The following is a 19,627-nucleotide window of genomic DNA, read 5'->3' as shown; positions in this document are numbered from 1 at the left end:
CTGAAGCCTGCGGACAAAGTGCGGGGTGGCAGAAGGGAGTGGTTCTCTCCTGTCTACTCACGTAAGGTAAGGCATCTGTCAGCTTGCCCACAGTTGTTTTTTTCTTCTCCACTAACTTGCAGGAACAGCACAATAAATAAAACGAAACCTTATTACACAATGTCTTAACGAAAGCATTTTTCTTGCATGTGGCTTAAAATATTGTGCATATGTTAGCATATTGTGGTAGATAATGGATTAACAACCACTGAAGCCTGGCCTTAGAAATAATCCGGCCAGACAGAAGTAAGAGAACCAGGCTCCCATCTTTCACTGCAGTGCCAGTGTTTACAACGAGAGCCCCACCACCCGCCCGCCCACCCATGGTGCTCTTCTCTGTGCTCTCATGGCATCCCATACATGCATGACGCCATCAGCCCTGACCTCACTGTCCTGCAGTTACTGGCTTCAACAACTGCCTTTCCAGAAGACTCCAGGGAGGGAAGCAAATGGACAAAACTGTCGTTCCCAGGACTCAACTTGGTGCCACAAACATAGTAGATGCAACACAAAAGTGTACAAATAAAGTGAATGGAACACATGTGCTTATTTGAAAGAATTCACAAGACAGGAGACTGCATTAAAAATCAAAAAAGGAAACATCAAATTTAATTTAAAGAAAGAAACCCAGAAATTGTCCGAAAAAACAATGGAGCAAATCAACTCCTGAAAAAGTTCTGCATCTTGGTGATCACATTCTTTGGAAGGGTTGGAGAAAAATAAAAATGCCATTTAGCTTAAGAATTTGTGAGTTATCTGCAAATCAACTTATTTCAGAAGTGGAAGAATTCGTGGTTATTTCTTAAAATCAAAACGTACGCCGGTTTCTCTTTTGAATATCTTCTACATTTAAAGAGGCAATCATACAAAATCTCCTATTTTCCACACAGGATAAATCCTTTGTTTCAACCAACTCTCAATGGTGGGGCAACTAGCACAACACCGTCTCCCCGGACAAAGAGCATTGGAATATTCCGTTTTGTTGACTGGAAGAGGAAAAAAAAGAAACACAGAACACATTTATACAAATTTGTAGTAGTAGTATTTATTTTTCGAGAGAGAAATTTGAAAACAAAAAACCATAGATTCATCATAACACAAACAAATTGCTTAAAAAACCTGATCACTTACCTTTGTGGCACAAAGAACCATCTACTAACTGTTTCTTTTCCTGGAACACACCTGGGGCAGAGGCGTCAGCTACCCACCCAGCCCTTTCTGCCCCTCCTCTTGGCACACAGCTAGACCACGTTCCTCACGCTCCCTGCCAACCAGATGGTGCCACGGACTGGGTTTCAACCAATGGAGAGTGAACAGAAGTGATGACCAACCCCTAAACCTCCCACAGAGGCGCCTCTGTGTTCTCCCCCGGCCACGGACTCAGACTATGGAGAACCCTGGGGATGGCAGAGCCAGGAAGCCTGGGTCCCTGACTGAGCATCTGGAAGAAAGCTACTGCACTGACCTAAAACCTCACTAAAGACTGTTGTGTGGGTACAAATAAAATCCTACTGTGCTAAGCCCTCATGTGTTGCTTCTATGTGCTACTGCACTCATATACAGAATGGATACCTTCTGCGTTAGCCTAGGGGACAAGCCTTAGGCTGTAAGGAAACAGATATGGAAGGTCTGAAATTTTCTCATGCCTCGGCAAAACATTAAGTAAAACTGTTGCCTGCAGTGACTCCAAAAGTAGCCCAAAAGATGTCCCAAACCTATAGGTTCTGGGGAAGAGGTTGGAAAAAGCCAAACATTAGTAGTGTTGCTGTTAACCTGATGCACTGGGCAGGGCAGTGTAAGGAAGAGATGAGCTTAGGTGACAACTAGCTGGTTTTCAAGCAGAGATTATAAGAAACAGCATTCATGAGTCATAAAAGCCAACTGTTTTTAGACTCCAAACTGTGGACAATAAGCAGGAAAAAAAGCTTTGAGGAACAAAGCAGCCTGTAAATCTTCTCAGTTAAACAAACTCAGCCCTGAGGGGAAGACCAGATGAAGGGTGTTCCTTTCCCACCCAAATTTACTTTAGCAAATGATCCAAGGTAGTCAACATTAATTTGTGGGAGAGGAAGTTACACATATTAGAGGTGAGGAACTAAAGAAATAAAGGTGTCTACAAGTTCTGTACAGAAAAAGACTTTGAGGTGACTTGCCCAAAGAATTGATTGGAGGTAAACAGATCAGAAATATATGAAGTCATAAGTTTTTAAAGAAATGGTATAGCCAAAGAACGAATACATAGCCTGGCTAAAAAAAGCCTTTGACAATTTGAGTCTTCCAGCATAAGTGAGACGTTTCTGTGAATGTTCTGCAGCCCCCAGATTTAGCAAATAAAAATACAGGTCGCCCAATTAAATTTGAATTATAGATAAACGAAAAAGAATTTTTTTTAGTTATGTCCCAAATATCGCACAGGACATACATGACCTAACCAAGGGATTTCTTCTACTACTCATGCCTCCCCAGGGGATCCATCACTGCAAAGGACCAGTAACTGCTCTACGTCCCCGTTCTTTCCTTTTCTGAAAGGGAGTTTTTATGGCAGCGGATATCCTGTCCCTGCTGTGCTACAGTGGAGGTGGGAGGGGCAATGACAATTAATTTATCCTTTTTAGCTTACAGGAATCTGTACCACAACTGACCACATGTAGATCTGACAGAAAACTCTCTCTCCGCCAGGCAGAAAATATTGGTAATAGCTATGTTTTCAGAACTTTTTTAAAATTTAAGAACCATGTTTTATGAGCTTCTTGGGCACTGGAACTAACATAAAAGGAGAACCCCCAACAGTAAATTCAAGTAGTACCTATAAATTTAGTATGCTAAATCAAGTACACTTATGTGTCATCCATGAATGTATCTAACTCTTTCCCAGATAATACATCCACGAATGTATCTAAGTCTTTCCCAGATAACACATCCACGAATGTATCTAACTCTTTCCCAGATAATACACTCTCAGGGCAGTGGTTCTCAAGTTTCAATGTGCATAAGATCACCTTTCAGGCTGTTCCCTGGCTCCATGCCCAGAGATCTTCACTCAGTAGGCCAGGGTGTGGCCCATGAACCTGCATTTCCAACACACTCCAGGTCTGCCCATACTCCTGGTTTGAGGAACACACTCTGAGAATCACTCTGAGAGAAACAAGGATCATGTCTGTTGTCTGCTACTAGGAAGCAGCACTGCCTTCTGGTCTCCTAGTTGCAAAAGGCAACCTAGTCTTACCATAGCCAGTTCAGTGAAGGAGTCAGCACTCATCAAAATAACTGATATATTTTACTCAAATCCCTCATTCAGTAGTCATACTTCTGAACTAAAAAGTTCCAACCTTACCTTCATATGGAAACCACTTCATCCGAAATGATTCTCTATTAATTCAATTATAGTTTTCTGGAGATCCAAGTAAGCAGCTTCTATGATCGCCCCCAAGGATCCCTGCCTCCTGGTGTTCACCCACTTGTGTAACCCCCTCCTTCTGAGTGTGGGTAAAATTTGTGCCTTGCTTCTAACCAGTAGAATACTACAAAGTTAGTGGGATGTCACTATCATGATTAGGTTACATAAGATAGTTACTTCCACCTTGCTAGCCAGCTCTCTTGCTGGGTTTGATAAAGCAAGCTGCCGGTGGGAGAGGCCCTGCAGCAAGGAACTGAGGCACTCTCAGTCCAAAACCCTCGAGGAAATGAATCCTCTCAACAACCACGAAGTGAGCTTAGAGGCAGAACCTTCCCCACTTTAGCCTTCAGATGAGACCCCAGCCCTTGTGCAGCCTTGTGAGAAACCCTGAAGCAGAGGACCCAGCTAAGCCTGGACACCTGACCCACACAAACTGTGAGCTAATAAATGTGTGTACTTTTAAGCCACTAAGTTTTTGGCTGACTTGTTATATAAAATTCTGAGATATAAGGTCCAAATAACTGAGAAAATCATGAACAGAAACAGGGAATTGAGAATGACCTCATTTTGAAGGTGAAGAACACCAGATGTTTAGTTTTATATATACCGAGTTTGAGATAACACCCAACGTGGATATATTTTCAATAAGAATATTGGAAATGAGAGAGTGAAGCTCAGAAAAGAAAAAAGCTGGAGGCACAGATTTATCCATAATCATAATGGCCACCAATCACCACTTGCCGCCAGCTTTACAAGCACCAAATTCAGTGCAACCTGTGATAATCCTGGGAGGAAGGCACAATTATTGTATTGGCATTTTACAGAGGAGGTCCCTGAGGCTTAAAAAATTTCTAGAACTTGCCCAAGGTCACATAACTAATCATCAGCAGCCAGGATTTGAACCGAGATCTGTTAAGCCAGAGCTCAAGCTTTCATGCTGTACTATTATTACAGATTGATGGCTTATAACAAACAGTAATTAGTAAATGACATCTGAGGGGAAAAAAAAAAAAGCAGATTAAAAAAAAATCCCACGTTCAGAGGGAGAAAGAAAACTAGCCACGGAGTTGGGAGTGGCTGAAAAGAGGAGGAAGGCCGGGATAAAGCAGAACCACAAAAACCAACAAAGGCTGACATCTGAACACTTACTACGTGCCTGTCGCCACCTGAAGGCTTTTCACGGAATCTCTCAATGAATCCTCAATAGCTGTATGAAGTGAGTCGTATTACCATCCCCATTTTACAGATACAGAAACTCAGTCACAGACAAGTTGGTATAATTATATAGCTGGTAAGCAAGGGAGTCAAGATGTGAATCCAGGCGGTCCTGAGGGCCAGAGTGGCTTCTCAATACTTAAAAGACTGAACAACAAAATGTGCCAATATCTGGAAGATCTGCATAATTCAGTGAACCAATATTTTCCAAACGACCAGAGTTTGATGTTACAAAATCATGCATGTATAAAAAATCCATTCCAAGCGCAAGGTAAACCAATGAATTTGCATATAACAAGAGTATGAAAAGTTCACTGATATAGTTTCAGATTCTACACTACAACTAACCTTTAAGAAACTACCGCTTGCTGAGTTTGGGTGTAGTATCAAAGGCAAGTATCCACAAGAAATACTCCTCCCTTTCCAACTACCTATCTGTGTGATATTCACAATATAGCGCAACAGATTAAATGCAGAAACAGAGATGTGAGTAACTAGCTGTTGTCTATTAAGCCAAGCATTTGCAAAACATAAAACAAAGACACTTCTCACTGAATATTTTGTTTTAGAAAATATAGCTATTATTCATAAAAATGTTACTTATGTCAAAATGTAATAGATTTATTATTTTTAATGAGTTAAATATTTTAAAAATTTCTCAGTTTTAGTTTCTAGTAAGTACTGATACATAAGTCCACATCAAACAAAACACTGTCCAGTATTACTGTTATACGCCAGCACACAGAGGCATCTTACACAGCCATATCTCAACGAATCTTGGCAACCCTACGACAGAAGTGACTGTATTCCTGCTTACCATTGAGGAAGTTACATCTGCAAAGGTACTTCCCTTGCCCAACGTACCCCAGATAGGAAGTGGCCAAGCCAGCACTGGACACCAGGTCTGTCCAACCCCAATGCCTTTGGTTTTTTTAATTGCTACACTCTACTGAGTCCATGAATAGGTATCAAAACACGACAGGTTTTCCATAAATAACTGTTGGATTCTGAGAAAAACTGACATTTTAAAAGTGATGAATGGAACTGCATGACTTACTTTATATATCTCTTCATATGTTTCTTCATCAATTTCTATAGTTGTCACAGTTTCTTCCACATCTCCCAATATCATATTTAAATGCTGATCATAAGCCTGAAGTGGGAAGGTGAGGGACCAAGAAATGTAATACGCAAATTAGGAAATAATAAACATGGCTTATAATATGCAAATCACTCAATTACCAGTAACACATAATACTTACACCACAAACTTTTACATTCAAATAAAAAATAATCCTGCTGTGCTAATATACTGTTTCTCTGCCAATCATCTCCAATGATGACTTAATTGACCTGATACAAATATAAAACTGTTATGGTCAAAAATGAATTACTCAAAATAATTTGAAATTATTATTATTTTTTTTTTCCAAATTATTTTCCCTTTATTTATTTATTTATTTATTTATTTTTGGCTGTGTTGGGTCTTCGGTTCGTGCGAGGGCTTTCTCTGGTTACGGCAAGTGGGGGCCACTCCTCATCGCGGTGCGGGGACCGCTCTTCATCGCGGTGCGCGGGCCTTTCACTATCGCGGCCCCTCCCGCTGCGGGGCACAGGCTCCAGACGCGCAGGCTCAGTAGTTGTGGCTCACGGGCCCAGCTGCTCCGTGGCATGTGGGATCTTCCCAGACCAGGGCTCGAACCCGTGTCCCCTGCATTAGCAGGCAGATTCTCAACCACTGCGCCACCAGGGAAGCCCTGAAATTAAAGTGCCCACCCTATTTGTTATCTAAGGCAGTCACATAAATATTTATAATATTTAATTATGAAAAAAAGCCAGTTCATACACCTTTCAGTATACTTCTTTAAATTCCATCTGTAATAGCGTGACAAGAAAGATACAGTAAAGGAAATAAAATTCTTTAACTGCTAAGATGATGGCAATGCAGTCTCCTAAAAGCACAAGACCCTGTCACTCAACACGCCCTGTCCTAAACTAAACACCACAAAGTAAAGTAAGTAGAGCAACACCCTGCACATTATAGCCTCACCAGAACTAGCTTTTCGGCACCTGTGAGCTCGATCAACAAATATTGCAACTCAGATATTCAGGGATGTCCTCAATCCAAGCTCTAAGGCTCATGCATTTTACTAAAAGATGAAGCTCCAGGGGGTGGGAGGGAGGGAGTGGCTTGTTTAGAACCCACTTATGCTTACTTCTAGCCAAGTGTTAAATGGTTCACCAGCTCACATCAAAATAAAGATAGCCAATTAGCAACACGGGGAACTGCTAGGCAAAGCAACAAACGGGGGCAAAGATCTACAGATGAGGGCCAGAAAACAAAAGGTTGGTGGTCATTCAGTACAGAGACAATTGAGTGTACGCAGGGAACTGAAGAAGCCTCCAAGGGTTAAGGCAACACGTCTGTCCTGGGGTGTTTGTCTACTTGCCACTGGCCCATGTGATTAAGTTCAATTCTATTTTTCTCTGCAAAGTTGCCACTATTCCATTACCCGGGGGTTCCTCTTCCTTTCTGTAATTTAAGACTACTGGGTCCCCACTTCCTTTCCAAGCACAGGAGGTTCTTTACCTTTAGGTTTCATGTTAGGTAGAATCATAGTACTTAAGAGGGGGCTGAAGTCAGACTGCCTAGGTTCCTAGTCTGGCCCTCTTTTTACTGGCTGTGTCACCTTAAGCAAAGTAACTTCATCTTTCTGAGCCTGAGCTTCTTCAAACGTAAAACGGGATAATGAGTATCTACCCTCATAGAGTTGTTATAGACATTAAATAAGATATTACATGCAAAACACTTAGAGTAACAGTACCTGGCATATAATTAATGCTCAATAAAAAGTAGCTATTTTTAATCACTTTAGGGTAGAATGGTAGTAATAAAAACAACTTACTCAGGAAAGTAACGAGTTATCAAGAAGAGGCAAAACCTTTAGTATACTCTCTTTATGAATAAATGGGACCACCTCAAGGGACCAATCCTATAGAAATATTTACAGATATACACAGAGGTCGATGTATAAAAATGCTTATAGTAGTAAGAAATGGAAAACAATCTTAATATCACTGCTACCATATACAGAATTCTACATAATCATTTAAAAAAATAAAGGAGATTTATATGCACTCAGGATCAATAATTTCCAAGAATAATTAAGTGAAAAAGAAAGGTGTCCCCAAAATGTATAGCAAGATCCCATTTATTTTTTTTTAGAGGTGGTGTATATAGTGCAAATATATACATACAGACACACCATTCTTGTATATATGTGTAAATATACAGAAAAGACCTGAAAGACTATAGACTCAAAAGAAGAAATGGCATTTCCCCTTTTACTCTATGTATGTCTGTGCTGTCTAAAATTTTTCACAACAAAACACAAATTTATATATATGTCAGTAATTTAAAGAACACTTAAATGAGAATGGAGGACAAATAAATGTTATTTACAAATAAACACAGGAAAAAATGAAAGAAATGAAAATATTCTTTAATAAACACAGCATTTCCGTAAAGAGAAATAGATGTTAACAATATGAATAAAATACAGTTGCATTTGGCTTTTGGAAATATGGGTGACTTTCCACCTCCTCCTTGTCTACATTCAAACACTCTTCCAGAGTGGACAGTTTTTACATTTCAAAGGGGTGGGAGGAGGGAGCAATGGTAAGGAAATAATCTGATTTCAAGGTGATTTAGTAAATTTACTCACATGTAACCTGCCTCGAAGCTCTCTGTCGTTTCTCATTTTCACATAGATTCGTTCATCCAGACTGAGTCTGATGAGATCCAGAGGCTCTTCTACAGTGTTGGTAGTTTGTTGCTGATAAAAGAAACAGGCTTAGTAATACAGTACTAGAGAGTGAAGTGTCTGAACCATCGGTGCCCTGCATGACTGTGGGCAAATTACTTAACCCCTCTATGCCTCAGTCTCCTAATCTGCAAAATGTGTATAACGAAAGTGCCTACCTAACACTGCTGTTGTGAGGCTTAAATGACATATTTGAAGGCACAGAACAGTGCCTGACACAGAGTAAGTGCTAGATAAATGAGGGCTGAAACACACATACACAGAAAGGAGTTATATGACAAAGTAATCATGACGGCACTCTGTTCCCTCAAAATCCAAACTGTCTGACCCCATTTCAGTGTGTAGGGAGTCACTCTCTCAGGGACTTCAGCTTTATCTCAAATATCATTTAGTAATTTGAAGAACTTACATTTAATGACTACCACATACTAGTCAGACTGCTAAGCAGAGATGAATGTTTGAGGGAGGATTATGAGTTCAGTACACGGCAAGTTGAGTTCAGGGAGCCATTTGGCCAGCAAGATGAATATATTTAGCAGGCAGTATAGAATACTGGTTGAAAGCATTGGCTTTGGAGTCAGGCAGTGTGGGTTCAATTCCTGACTCTGACACTTACGAATTGCGAATAAAAAATCATGCCATCTCTGATTCTCAGTTTCCTTGTTTACAAAATGAGGAAGCCACAATCTTCCCTTCATAATTCTTGTGAGGATTAGAGCTAATGTATTTAACTGAAGTAGTTGATGTATTTTAAATAGTATCTGGCAAACAGAAAAGTACTTATAAATGGTTCTTTTTATTACTATTAAAGAACTGTTGGAAACAAGTCTCAAAGAGATCAGGGCTAGGATGACCGGGGTCCATATGGAAGGGATGCTTGAAGCCAGGAGAGTTGATAAGATTATTCAAGGAGAGCTGCTTCAGTAAGTACACAAGGCCAGTGGAGGAAGATGACTGAATGTTACAGGCTCTACAGCCCTAAAGGGCTGGATGAGGGGAAAAAAAGAAGAAGAAAAAATACTGACTCACCTAGTCCCCATCCCCAGTTCAATAGGTGTTTGTTAAGGACCAGCTAACCAAATACTAGATTACAATGATACAGAAGTCAGTCCCTGCCCTCAAGGAGTTCATTCTAGTGGGGAGAGGCATATAAATAAGTAATCATAACACTGTAAGGATATATACGTGACTGAGCCCTACTACCCACTGTCCACCCTTTTCATCTCGTAGTTTTAAACACTGCCTTTTCAAAGGGGACTCCCTGATCATTCGATTCATTCACTCAATTAGTATCTGTTGAGTGTTTCCAGCACCGTTCTAAACCCCGAGGACAGAACAGTGAACAAAACTCTTGCTCTTAAGGAACTCACATTCCAGTTGGGGGATACAGGCATTATACAAAGAAGCATATACTTAATATGAACCAATAACATTCTATGAAGAAAAATAAAGCAGACTGGGAGAGTGTCGTTTGATGCAGGTGGCCAGAGAAGTCCTCTTTGAGGAGGTGAGATTTCAGTAGAAAGCTGAACAAGCTGTAACCTGATCCACAAAGATATCTGAGGAAGAGCAGTTTTGGAAAGAAAGGAGAGCGCGTGAGAAAGCCTGCAGGACCATCAGTTATTGTGGATACCAGTTCCTTGCTTGTTGCCTTCATACCACATCACAGCCCCGTATATCGCGCACACTTATATTTACTTTTTACCCGTCCTTCCCCGAATATAAACTTCAAGTGGGGCCAGGGACCACGTACGTCAATGCCAGTGTCCCTGGTGCTCAGAACGGTGTCCAACCACACAAAGACGATGCTCACTAGGTGTTTGCTGACTGTGCAACAACTGCTGCGCTCAGTAACGATAACAACTCCTTAACTGTATTATCAGGCTTTCTATCAGAACCCCGACAGGTCCGTGAGGCAGGCAAGGATAATTATTCCCACCCTACAGAAAAAGGTGAGACTCAAGAGAAAGGAAGTGACGACAGTGAGGAATAACTAGTTTCCAGCGGACTTCGAACAGAAAAAAAATCTCAGGGCCTGAGGCAAAATTGGGAGGAGGCGCGGTTAACCAAGAGGCAGATTAAGGCCGTGAAGACCCAGAAAGAGGCAGCGTGATTGACCACGTTGCCGTGAGCTTGGAGAAAGCAACCCTGACAGGCAAAGTCGGGCAGAGCCAGGCCTGGGCGTGGGGAAGCCGCTCCGAAGCGAGTTCTTCAGAAGACACTCACCTGGTCCACGTCGTCCGCCATCTTTCAAACCCTGCGCTCTTTCCCGCCTCTCGCGAGAGCACGAGAACCCCCTCCGGTCTCGGGAAAGGCAACGACCCAATGCACCGGAAGTAGAAAAAATCGGTTTTGCTGATTCTTGCTTCCTGCAGTTGGCATTGGTCCTTTGGGGCTGGGGCGGAGCTTTATCAGGGGCGCCGACATTGGGGGGGGGCGGGAAATTGGGTACCTGGTGTCTCCGTGAGGGGGCGTGGCCGTGCCTCGCCCCGCCTAGGGGCGGAGCCAGCGCGCGGGCAGCGTCCCGCGGCGGCGCGGTGCGTCAAGCGCCAGGCCAGTCCTGCCCAGGCAAAGATGGCTCGGAAGCGCACGGCTGGCAGGGAGTCGCAGGGACGCGAGTTGCGCAGCCAGATGGCTGCGGGCAGGGAGCCGCGGGGACGTGAGTCACGCGGCCAGACTGCCAAGGGCGAGAGCAAAGCCAGGCGCGAGGAGAAGGAGGCGGGTGAGAGCGAGGTCCAGCCGGGCTTAGGGGGAGAGGCTGGAGGAGGGTGGGAGGCAGGCCGGGTGGGGGAGGGCGAGGCCGGCCTCCTGCAGGTGCGGGCGAGGCAACCCCGCGCCCACCTGCGCCAGTGAGACGGCGTTCCGGTGACCGCGGGAGGCAGGCGGCATGCGGCTGCCCCGGGCCTCCCCGACGTCGCTGCGTCTTTGCCTTCCGTGCCGGGAGCGATGCGCCCTGAGCGGTTCCGCGGAGCCCGGCCGGACCGCGAGCTCCCCTGCTCAGCCTCTTCCTGCTCCGCGTCACCCGCAGGATCAAGTCCGGCCTCCTGGTAGATGCAGAGGGTGAATAGGCAAGAGGCACTGCAGTTGTTTTGTGTCCCCACAAGACGAACGGACCAGGACTTAGAGTGCTGGAGTGTGCAGATCTGAATAGTACCTTCAGCCAAATCTCACCTCAGAGCCCCAGCTTCGGATCCCACCTGACTTCTTCACGTGCATATCGAATAGGCTTCTTATATTTGCCCTGGGCAAAGCAAAACTCTTGATTTTCCCCTCTTAAACCTGCCCCTTCCCCACTTCTCCCCTTCTGAGTAATTGATCCCTTCACTTGTTAAAGCAGACCCCTCCTCTTCCTTACACACACACCTCCAGCCCTTCAGCAAGTCCTGTTAGTTCAACCTCAGAACCATATCTTCAATCTCTCCATTTCTCTTTATTTCCGTGGCCACACCCCCTGCCCAAGCCACCCTCACTTTTCAGTTGAGCGACTGCAGTTGCCTCTTCACTGGCCTCCTTACTTCCTTTCATCCCTCACCACGGCAGGAGTTCTCCATGCAGCGGCACAAGTGATCTTAAAAAAAAAATCAGATCTTGCCATGCTCCTACTTCAGATCCTCTGTGGCTTCCCATTGCTCTTGGCATAAAATCCAGATTCCTCACCATGGCCTACGAGATCCTACATGTTTTGGCTCCTGCTTCTTCTGTTGTCTACTACCACTGTCTTCTTTGCAAGATACCCTCCTTGTTGGCCTCCCTTCGGTTCCTCAGATACGCTGTTATTTTTCACCTGAGCCTTTGCCTTTGATGTTCCTTCTCCCTAGAATGTTCTTCCGTGGCTTTTGCCGTGGCTCACTTCTGTTCCTCCAGGTCTCAACCCAGGCACTCCTCGAGTATCCTGCCTAAGGTGGTCTCTCCCAGGTACCCCTTGTCACAGAGGCTCTGACAGCCTATGTCACATCTGTAATGATCTTGTTAATTTATTTGCTTCCTTTTTGACCTGTCTTACCGGAATTTAAGCTTATGAAAACATGTCTTATTTTTTTGCTGTATCCTATTTTGTCCTCCCCCCCTTCTCTACGTATACTAAGTGCTCAATAAATATTATAAATAATTGCATAATGCATGCTGTAGAAGGGATTTCTGGGGTACCTGATATAACTGGGTAGACAATTAGCCTAGGTCACCAGCAAGGGCTCCTGTGACATAGATTCAGTAATTCTTTGATTCTGTACATATTTTAAGGCCATCATCCATTAGGAAATAGTCCAGTGGTAACCATTTCTAAACTTAAAAGGTGATTTACCTCACAGTTAATACTACAAGTTCCATTTTATTCATTGACTCATTCCGGTAACATTTTTTGAGTACCTAATGTCTGCTGCACACGAGCTAGGTGACATGGGAGATAGAGGTTTCTTGGAGATTAGAGTAGGGTAGTGTTCACATTTACCAAAAAAATGTCCAATACAGCGTGTGATTTCATGGGAGAAGGTATAAGGCTTTCTGACTTCTGAAGGAATAATCAGGAGAGATTGGGAAATGGTCTCTGAAGAAGTTATGTTTGGTCTGCGACTTGAAGAATAGGTAATATTTCAGCAAACGGCTGTGGAAAGGGGTTGTCATTCTAGTCAGAGGGAATGTGTTCTGCATACGTGGCAATTAAAATTTTTTTTTTGAAATCAAAAGGTATTGGAAATGCCACCAGCCCGGGTAGCATTCCTCCCAGCTAAACACTTCACCTTGGCACCAGGTTGGTATAGCTCCAACGTTTAGTAGTTACACGTGCTTGGGTAAATGACTTGGTGCAAATAATTTAGCCTCTCTGGACCTCGTCTGTGAAACTTAATTCTAACCTGCTGGATGGCTGTGAATTTTCATCCTGTAAGGCTCCTGGCATGGTCCCGGTGAGGTAATCAGATGGGCTAGCTCATATCAATTCAGCCTGCACGTAGGCAAGGACGCACTTAAGCTTCACTCACGCTCTGCGAGCCAGTGGAGCTGCAGTAAGTTTCCAAGGTAGCTTCCGGGAAGAGTTATCAGCTTTGATGTGGTTGGGTAGAGGAGCAATTTGGTTGTGGTTTTGGCCGCAGGTGACACTGATTTGTTGACTCTCCAGCGTACTGTCTAACAGCACCATAGTGTGAGTTTTACCAGCACCTCGGTGCATGCACATGAAGATGACACTTGGCTGCTTTCAACAGCTGGGGACAAAGAAAATAGTCTTCCACATTATATCTTTGTTTCCATTAGGGCACCTCTGATTTCTCCATATTTAATCTCAATGTTAAATCCTTCATCGATGTAGCTCATTAACTCCTTCAACAGAGACTTACTGAGCACTTGCTATTTTCAGGCCCTGTTCTAGGCACTGGAATTATAGCAGTGAACAGGATAGGCAAGGTTCCTGCTCTCATGATGCCTGTAATCTTTGGGGAAGGGTAGGTAGGACAAGTAAGTTAAAAAATAAATTCACATGGTGATAAGACCAATGAAGAAGGTAGAACAGGTTGCTGTAATAAAGCTGACATGGGGACAGGGAAGAAGCGGCTGTCAGAATCAGTGGTCAAGGAAGGCCTGTGTGAAGACGTGGCACTTTGAGCCAATTACTGACTGTAATGAAGGAGCCTTTTGTAAGACGTTGTGGGGGAAGAGAGCTCTGGGCAGAGGAATCAGTAAGTTTAAAGACCCATAGGAGGGAATGTTTTGGAATTGAGGTGAGAGACATGAGTAGGACCCTTAGGTTGGAGACCAAACTAAGGAGGTTGTATTTTATTCTTAGTGCTATGAGGTGCTGCTGGCAGTTCTAAGCAGGTGTTTTTGTTAGTAAATCAGTGGCTGGCCAAGCAAGCCCCAGTGGTTAATTCATGCCCTGCTGAAATAACTTGGTTAGGGTCAAGGAGGCTGGTTAGACAGTTGTCCCTTGGTATCTGCAGAGAATTGGTTTCACAACCTCCGTGTATACTAAGATGTGCGGATGCTCAAATCCTTTACGTAACAGTGTAGTACAGTCAGCCCTCCGTATCCTCCGGTTCCACATCTGCAGATTCAACCAAAGTTCAATCTGAGGGTGGTTGAATCTATGGATTAAGAACCAGGGGGATACGGAGGGCTGACTGAAGTAGACAGCTCTAGATCTTGGAGAGTCCTGGAAAATGACCTCTTTTTCTTTTTTTTTAAAATTATTGTTGACTTACAATATTAGTTCAGATGTACAACAGTGATCTGATATTTGATATTGGACTTCACTCCATACAAAGTTATAAAATATTGGCTATATTCCCTGTGCTATGCATTGCATCCTTGTTAACTTACTGATTTTATACCTAGTCCTTTGTACCTCTTAATCCTCTTCCCCTATCTTGCCTCTTCCCCCACCCCTTTCTCCACTGGTAGCCACTAATTTGTTCTCTGTATCTGAGTCTGTTTCTGTTTTGTTATATTTGTTCATTTGTTTTATTTTTTGGATTCCACATATAAGGGAAAACACAGTATTTGTCTTTCTCTGTCTTATTTCACCAAATATAATACCCTCCATGTTGTTGCAAATGGCAAAATTGCATTCTTTCTATGGCTGAGTAATATTTCTAATTCCTTTAGATGGTAGGTTAGGTTGTTTGAGATTTTTCCTGTTTCTTGAGGTGGGCCTGTATTGCTGTAAGCTTCCCTCTTAGAACTGCTTTTGCTGCATCCTGTAGATTTTGTAAAATTGTGTTTTTATTTTCACTGTCTTAAGGTATTTTCCAATTTCCTCTTTGATTTCATGATTCATCCATTGGTTTTTTTGTTTTTGTTTTTTAGTAGCATCTTGTTTAGTCTCCATGTGTTTGTCTTTTTTTCTTTTTTCTTCCTGTAACTGATTTCTAGTTTCATACTGTTGTCATTGGAAAAGATGCTTGATACATTTTCAGTCTTCGTGAATTTTGGGGGACTTGTTTTGGCACTGGCATGTGATCTATCCTGGAGAATGTTCCACGTGCACTTGGAAAGAATGTGTATTCTGCTGTTTTTGGACAGAATGTCCTGCAGATATCTATTAAGTCCATCTGGTCTAATGTGTCATTTAAGGTCACTGTTTCCTTTTTTTCCTCCATTTATTTATTTATTTATTTATGGCTGTGTTGAGTCTTCGTTGCTGTGCGCAGGCTTTCTCTAGTTGCGGCAAGCGGGAGCTACTCTTCATTGCAGTGTGGGCTTCTCATTGCAGTGGCTTCTCTTGTTGCGGAGCACGGGCTCTAGGTGTACGGGCTTCAGTAGTTGTGGCACATGGGCTCTAGAGCACAGGCTCAGTAGTTGTGGCACACAGGCTTAATTGCTCCGTGGCATGTGGGATCTTCCTGGACCAGGGCTCAAACCTGTGTCCCCTGCATTGGCAGGCAGATTCTTAACCACTGTGCTACCAAGGAAGTCGCAGGGTCACTGTTTCCTTATTGATTTTCTGTCTGAATGATCTGTCCGTTGATGTAAGTGGGGGTGTTAAGGTCCCCCACTATTGTACTGCTGTCAATTTCTCCCTTTATTTCTGTTAATATTTGCTGTATATATTCAGGTGCTCCTATGTTAGGTTCATATATGTTTATGAATGATATCTTCTTGTATTGACCTCTTTATCATTATATAATGTCCTTTGTCTTTTATTATAGACTTTGTTTTATAGTCTATCTTGTCTGATACAAGTCTTGCTACCCCAGCTATCTTTTTGTTTCCATTTGCGTGGATAATAGCCTCTTGATACTGTGGCACCAAAAACAAAAAAAAAACAGCAAAGAATAAAGAAAAAAATGTCATCTGTATGTCTACCATCCAGAAACAGCCACCACTAAATAATAGTGTATTTCCTTCTGGTCTGTGTTTTTTTGTGTGTGTAGTAGAAAGTATACTATTAAAACAATTTTGCATTCTTAGCATTTTATCATATATCATTTTTCTTTGCCTTAGAAGATGACTGAATTATATATCATTGTGTGACTGTACCATAATTGATGCTTATCTAATGGATAGACATTCAGATTTTAAAAATTTTGGATATTATGAATAATGATACTATGAACATTTTTTTGACTCACAGTTTGTTTCCCTTGTTCTCACTTTTAACTCCTCGACCTCTCTCTTCAAAGTACAAAAATACACAGCTTTGCCTTTTAACCAACCAAGTAGTTTTGGTGAGGAAGAAATAGTGCTTCTGGAGCAACCTCCCACCTGCATCTTTAGATTAGTAAAGTGAAGTATTTAGCATCTTTGCTTACTAACAGAGGGCTAAAAACCACTGTAAGATCTAGAAATCCTGATTTTAAGGGTGCCCTACCAAACTGTCAAGTCATAAATAAACTTTTAAACAAATTCTGGCCTTGAAATAAGAAATCTGTTTCCAGATTATAAATAACTAATTTTGAAATATTTTGTTTCCATTAAAGTGTTTAAAACCTGGGAATGCATAAATTTCTTCTTTTATAAAATATTTTAAAGAAACAGAACTGAATCAGTGATTTTAACCAGCATTAAAACAAATGCTGTTATAAGGTGAAATTTATTAAAATTATGATTTTATTTAGATCAAAAGGGAGAGTCTTTTTCCGCCATGCAAAACTGTATTCTTGGGGAATATAAATACCTATCCAGAGAGTCAGCAGGACAAACCATAGAGGAAAGGAATGAATTAATTTGATATTTTAGGTTAATATTGCAGCTCCTTTTGGAACCTCAATAAAGGCTAGGGTATTTTTGTTTTCCACAGTTAATTGAAGCAGAGTTGTGCAGCAGCAAAAGAAGATGACTTATTTCAGATTCAAGATAATTTGCATGAATATATTTATAATAGAATAGAAAAATATTTCCCTGTCATATTAATACATATTATAAATATATATAATAGTAATATATGTTAATAAGGAGACCATGCTTTTAGATACCTTAGTTGAACTAAAACCAACAGTTTATGCATTTTATATATTTCCCTTTAACAAAAAAAGGAAACAATAATTATTTTGAGAAAATAAAGTTATTTTTGAGTTACTGCTAACTCATTCCAACCCTAAGTTTGCTGAGAGTGGCATTGAGGTAAGATTGGAAAGATTTCATAATGTATGTGTTTTGAGTAGTGTTTGGGTTTGAAAGATGACAGAAACTTAGATTAGGAGAAATCGGTTGTGGTAAAACTGGAAACTCGGACATGTTTATGAACTTGAAACATTGCACTTAATAGGAGTGGATTATCCCTAAAATAAATAATTAGTCTTGGCAGGTAGTAAATAAGCAAGGTGTTAATTAATGGATTGATGCCTTTTCCTTGCTGGATATTAGCTGAAATTTAAGGTTTGCAGTTCAGGTTGTATGAGTCATGTGGTGGTGTGTCTATAGTCTTAGGAGGAGTAGAATACAGTGCTGATAAAGGAAGAGTGTAGAGTGTAGACCAGCTGGAGGTGGGAAGAGGCTGAAAGCTGGTTGCTGACCAAACATGGGATGGTGACGGAGGTTTAGAGGGAGGTTACCAAAGAGGACTTCTCATGACCCTGCCCATGAAGCTACAGTGTCTCCACCTTTCCTGTTGTCCCTTATCATGTTCTGTGTGGTCATCTAGATGTCTTTGAAGATGAGAAACCTCTAAAGAAGAGCCTTCTCTCAAAAGTTTCACGAGGAAAGAGGAAGAGGGGCTACGGTGATTCTGGGGGCCCAGCAGATGGTCCAGCAAGAAAGAAAGCGGCCAAAGTGACTGTTAAATCCGAAAACCCTCAGGTTATTAAGGATGAAGCCCTCAGTGATGGGGAAGATTTCAGGTGAGATGGCTGAAAACCTCTTGACCAGGTCTTGCTTGTTCACATCAGGGAAGTGTGCCTAAGAAAACCTGCTCTTTTTGCTTGTCACTGGGATCCGTGGAAAAGGTGGGATCTTTAAACTCTTCTAGGTAGAGCTCAGACCACTAGTAAGAGCTGGAAAGAGTCTTGGCAATTATATAGTTTACCTCCCAAACTTTTCAGATGAGGACAACAGCTTGCAGAAAGTGCTTTATTCGTGGTTACACAGCTAGATGGTGGCCAAAACCAGGATGAGAGCTAGGTCTTCTGACTCCTGGTCCAGTGCTACTTATACCACACAAAGACATTTCATACACGAGGCATTTCCCTGACGTTCTGGCCGTGTCCCGTCCTGCTCTCCTCGCGTACGCTCCGCTCCTGCCCAGCTGGACTTCCCTCCTTCACTCGAGATGTGCTCATGCTTTTCCTTCTGCCTGGAACACTTTCTTCCACCTTCAAGATGCAGAGCAGAAGTCATCCGCTCCACAGTCTTAATTGGTTCCTCCCCCTTTTCCTCCTCGGACTTCTTGCTGCATCTCTTAAGAGTGTAACTTATCTGCCTTGTGTTACACTTACTTGTGTCCGTGCCATATACCACTGTGTGCTCTGAGACGGCTGGACCCACACTGGTTCATTTTTGTATGCCCCGTGGCGTCTAGGGCAGGGCCTTTGACAGTGAATGAACATATTAATGTGTGGTGAACGATCAACACTTGATCATCTGCCTCCTAGGGAAATTGGGGAGGGGGGAGGAAGAGGACAAACAGAGAGGCAGGAGTTTCTTCTTTGTTTCAAAAGTAAACCCTCACTCTCAGCGTCAGCTTTTCCAGCAACCTCCAGTCCTGGCTCAGAAAGCAGTCCAGGATGGGGCAGCTGTAGGAGGGAGCACGAGGAAGCACGTGGATTTTCCACCATCGTCCGTCTCTTCTTTGCCCTAAGACTTTTCCTGCGAATGCCTCCGAGCTTACTGCTTCCCAGTTGCCTCTCCCCACTTGTTGAATTCCTTCCAGAGAAATTCACAAACAGACCAGGATGCTGCCAGGGGAAGCTCTGGTCCCCCTTTCCCTCTCAGTTAAGAGTTGCCGTTTCTGCCACTTTTACTCAAAGGGGGCGTTTTTGTTGCTGTGGTGTTGAGAGGAAGTGGCAGGCTAAAAAGGGAGTGTTTATCTTTTTACAGCTGAAGTCTGAGGCTTGTTATTTTAAATGTCTGTGGTAAAATCTTGGGTCCTGTTCTCACTGGATACCATGTGTCCAGTCTTACAAAAGCTGTAAGTAACTCAATTCCCTGAACATATTTTACGTGTGAATTTGCAGAATTTTATTACATATTAGCAACCGTTGACTCTTGAGCCAGTATTTAGCCAGCT

At 42.5% G+C, this 19,627-nt stretch overlaps 2 protein-coding genes across 2 annotated transcripts in view; one reads left to right on the top strand and one right to left on the bottom strand.

The window, feature by feature from the left end:
- Positions 1-619: 619 nt before the first annotated feature.
- LSM3 (LSM3 homolog, U6 small nuclear RNA and mRNA degradation associated) lies at positions 620-10,840 on the bottom strand. The gene is made up of 4 exons (XM_007182992.2): positions 10,702-10,840; positions 8,377-8,487; positions 5,709-5,804; positions 620-1,025 (listed from the first exon to the last, which is right to left on the bottom strand). The coding sequence occupies exons 1-4, from the start codon at positions 10,720-10,722 to the stop codon at positions 945-947; spliced, it is 309 nt and encodes a 102-aa protein (XP_007183054.1). The 5' UTR covers positions 10,723-10,840; the 3' UTR covers positions 620-944.
- A 144-nt stretch (positions 10,841-10,984) lies between these two features.
- The window catches only part of XPC (XPC complex subunit, DNA damage recognition and repair factor), a 31,119-nt gene continuing 22,476 nt past the window's right edge, over positions 10,985-19,627 (top strand). Inside the window, exons 1-2 of the mRNA XM_057555191.1 lie at positions 10,985-11,197; positions 18,047-18,242. Coding sequence (XP_057411174.1) covers positions 11,050-11,197; positions 18,047-18,242 — 344 coding nt within the window. The 5' untranslated portion in view covers positions 10,985-11,049. The remainder of the gene's footprint in view (positions 11,198-18,046; positions 18,243-19,627) is intronic.

The sequence above is a fragment of the Balaenoptera acutorostrata genome, chromosome 10 (assembly GCF_949987535.1).
Source record: "Balaenoptera acutorostrata chromosome 10, mBalAcu1.1, whole genome shotgun sequence".
NCBI lineage: Eukaryota > Metazoa > Chordata > Mammalia > Artiodactyla > Balaenopteridae > Balaenoptera > Balaenoptera acutorostrata.
The sequence above is the reverse complement of the archived record's forward strand: the minus strand, read 5'-3'. Positions and strand labels throughout refer to the sequence as shown.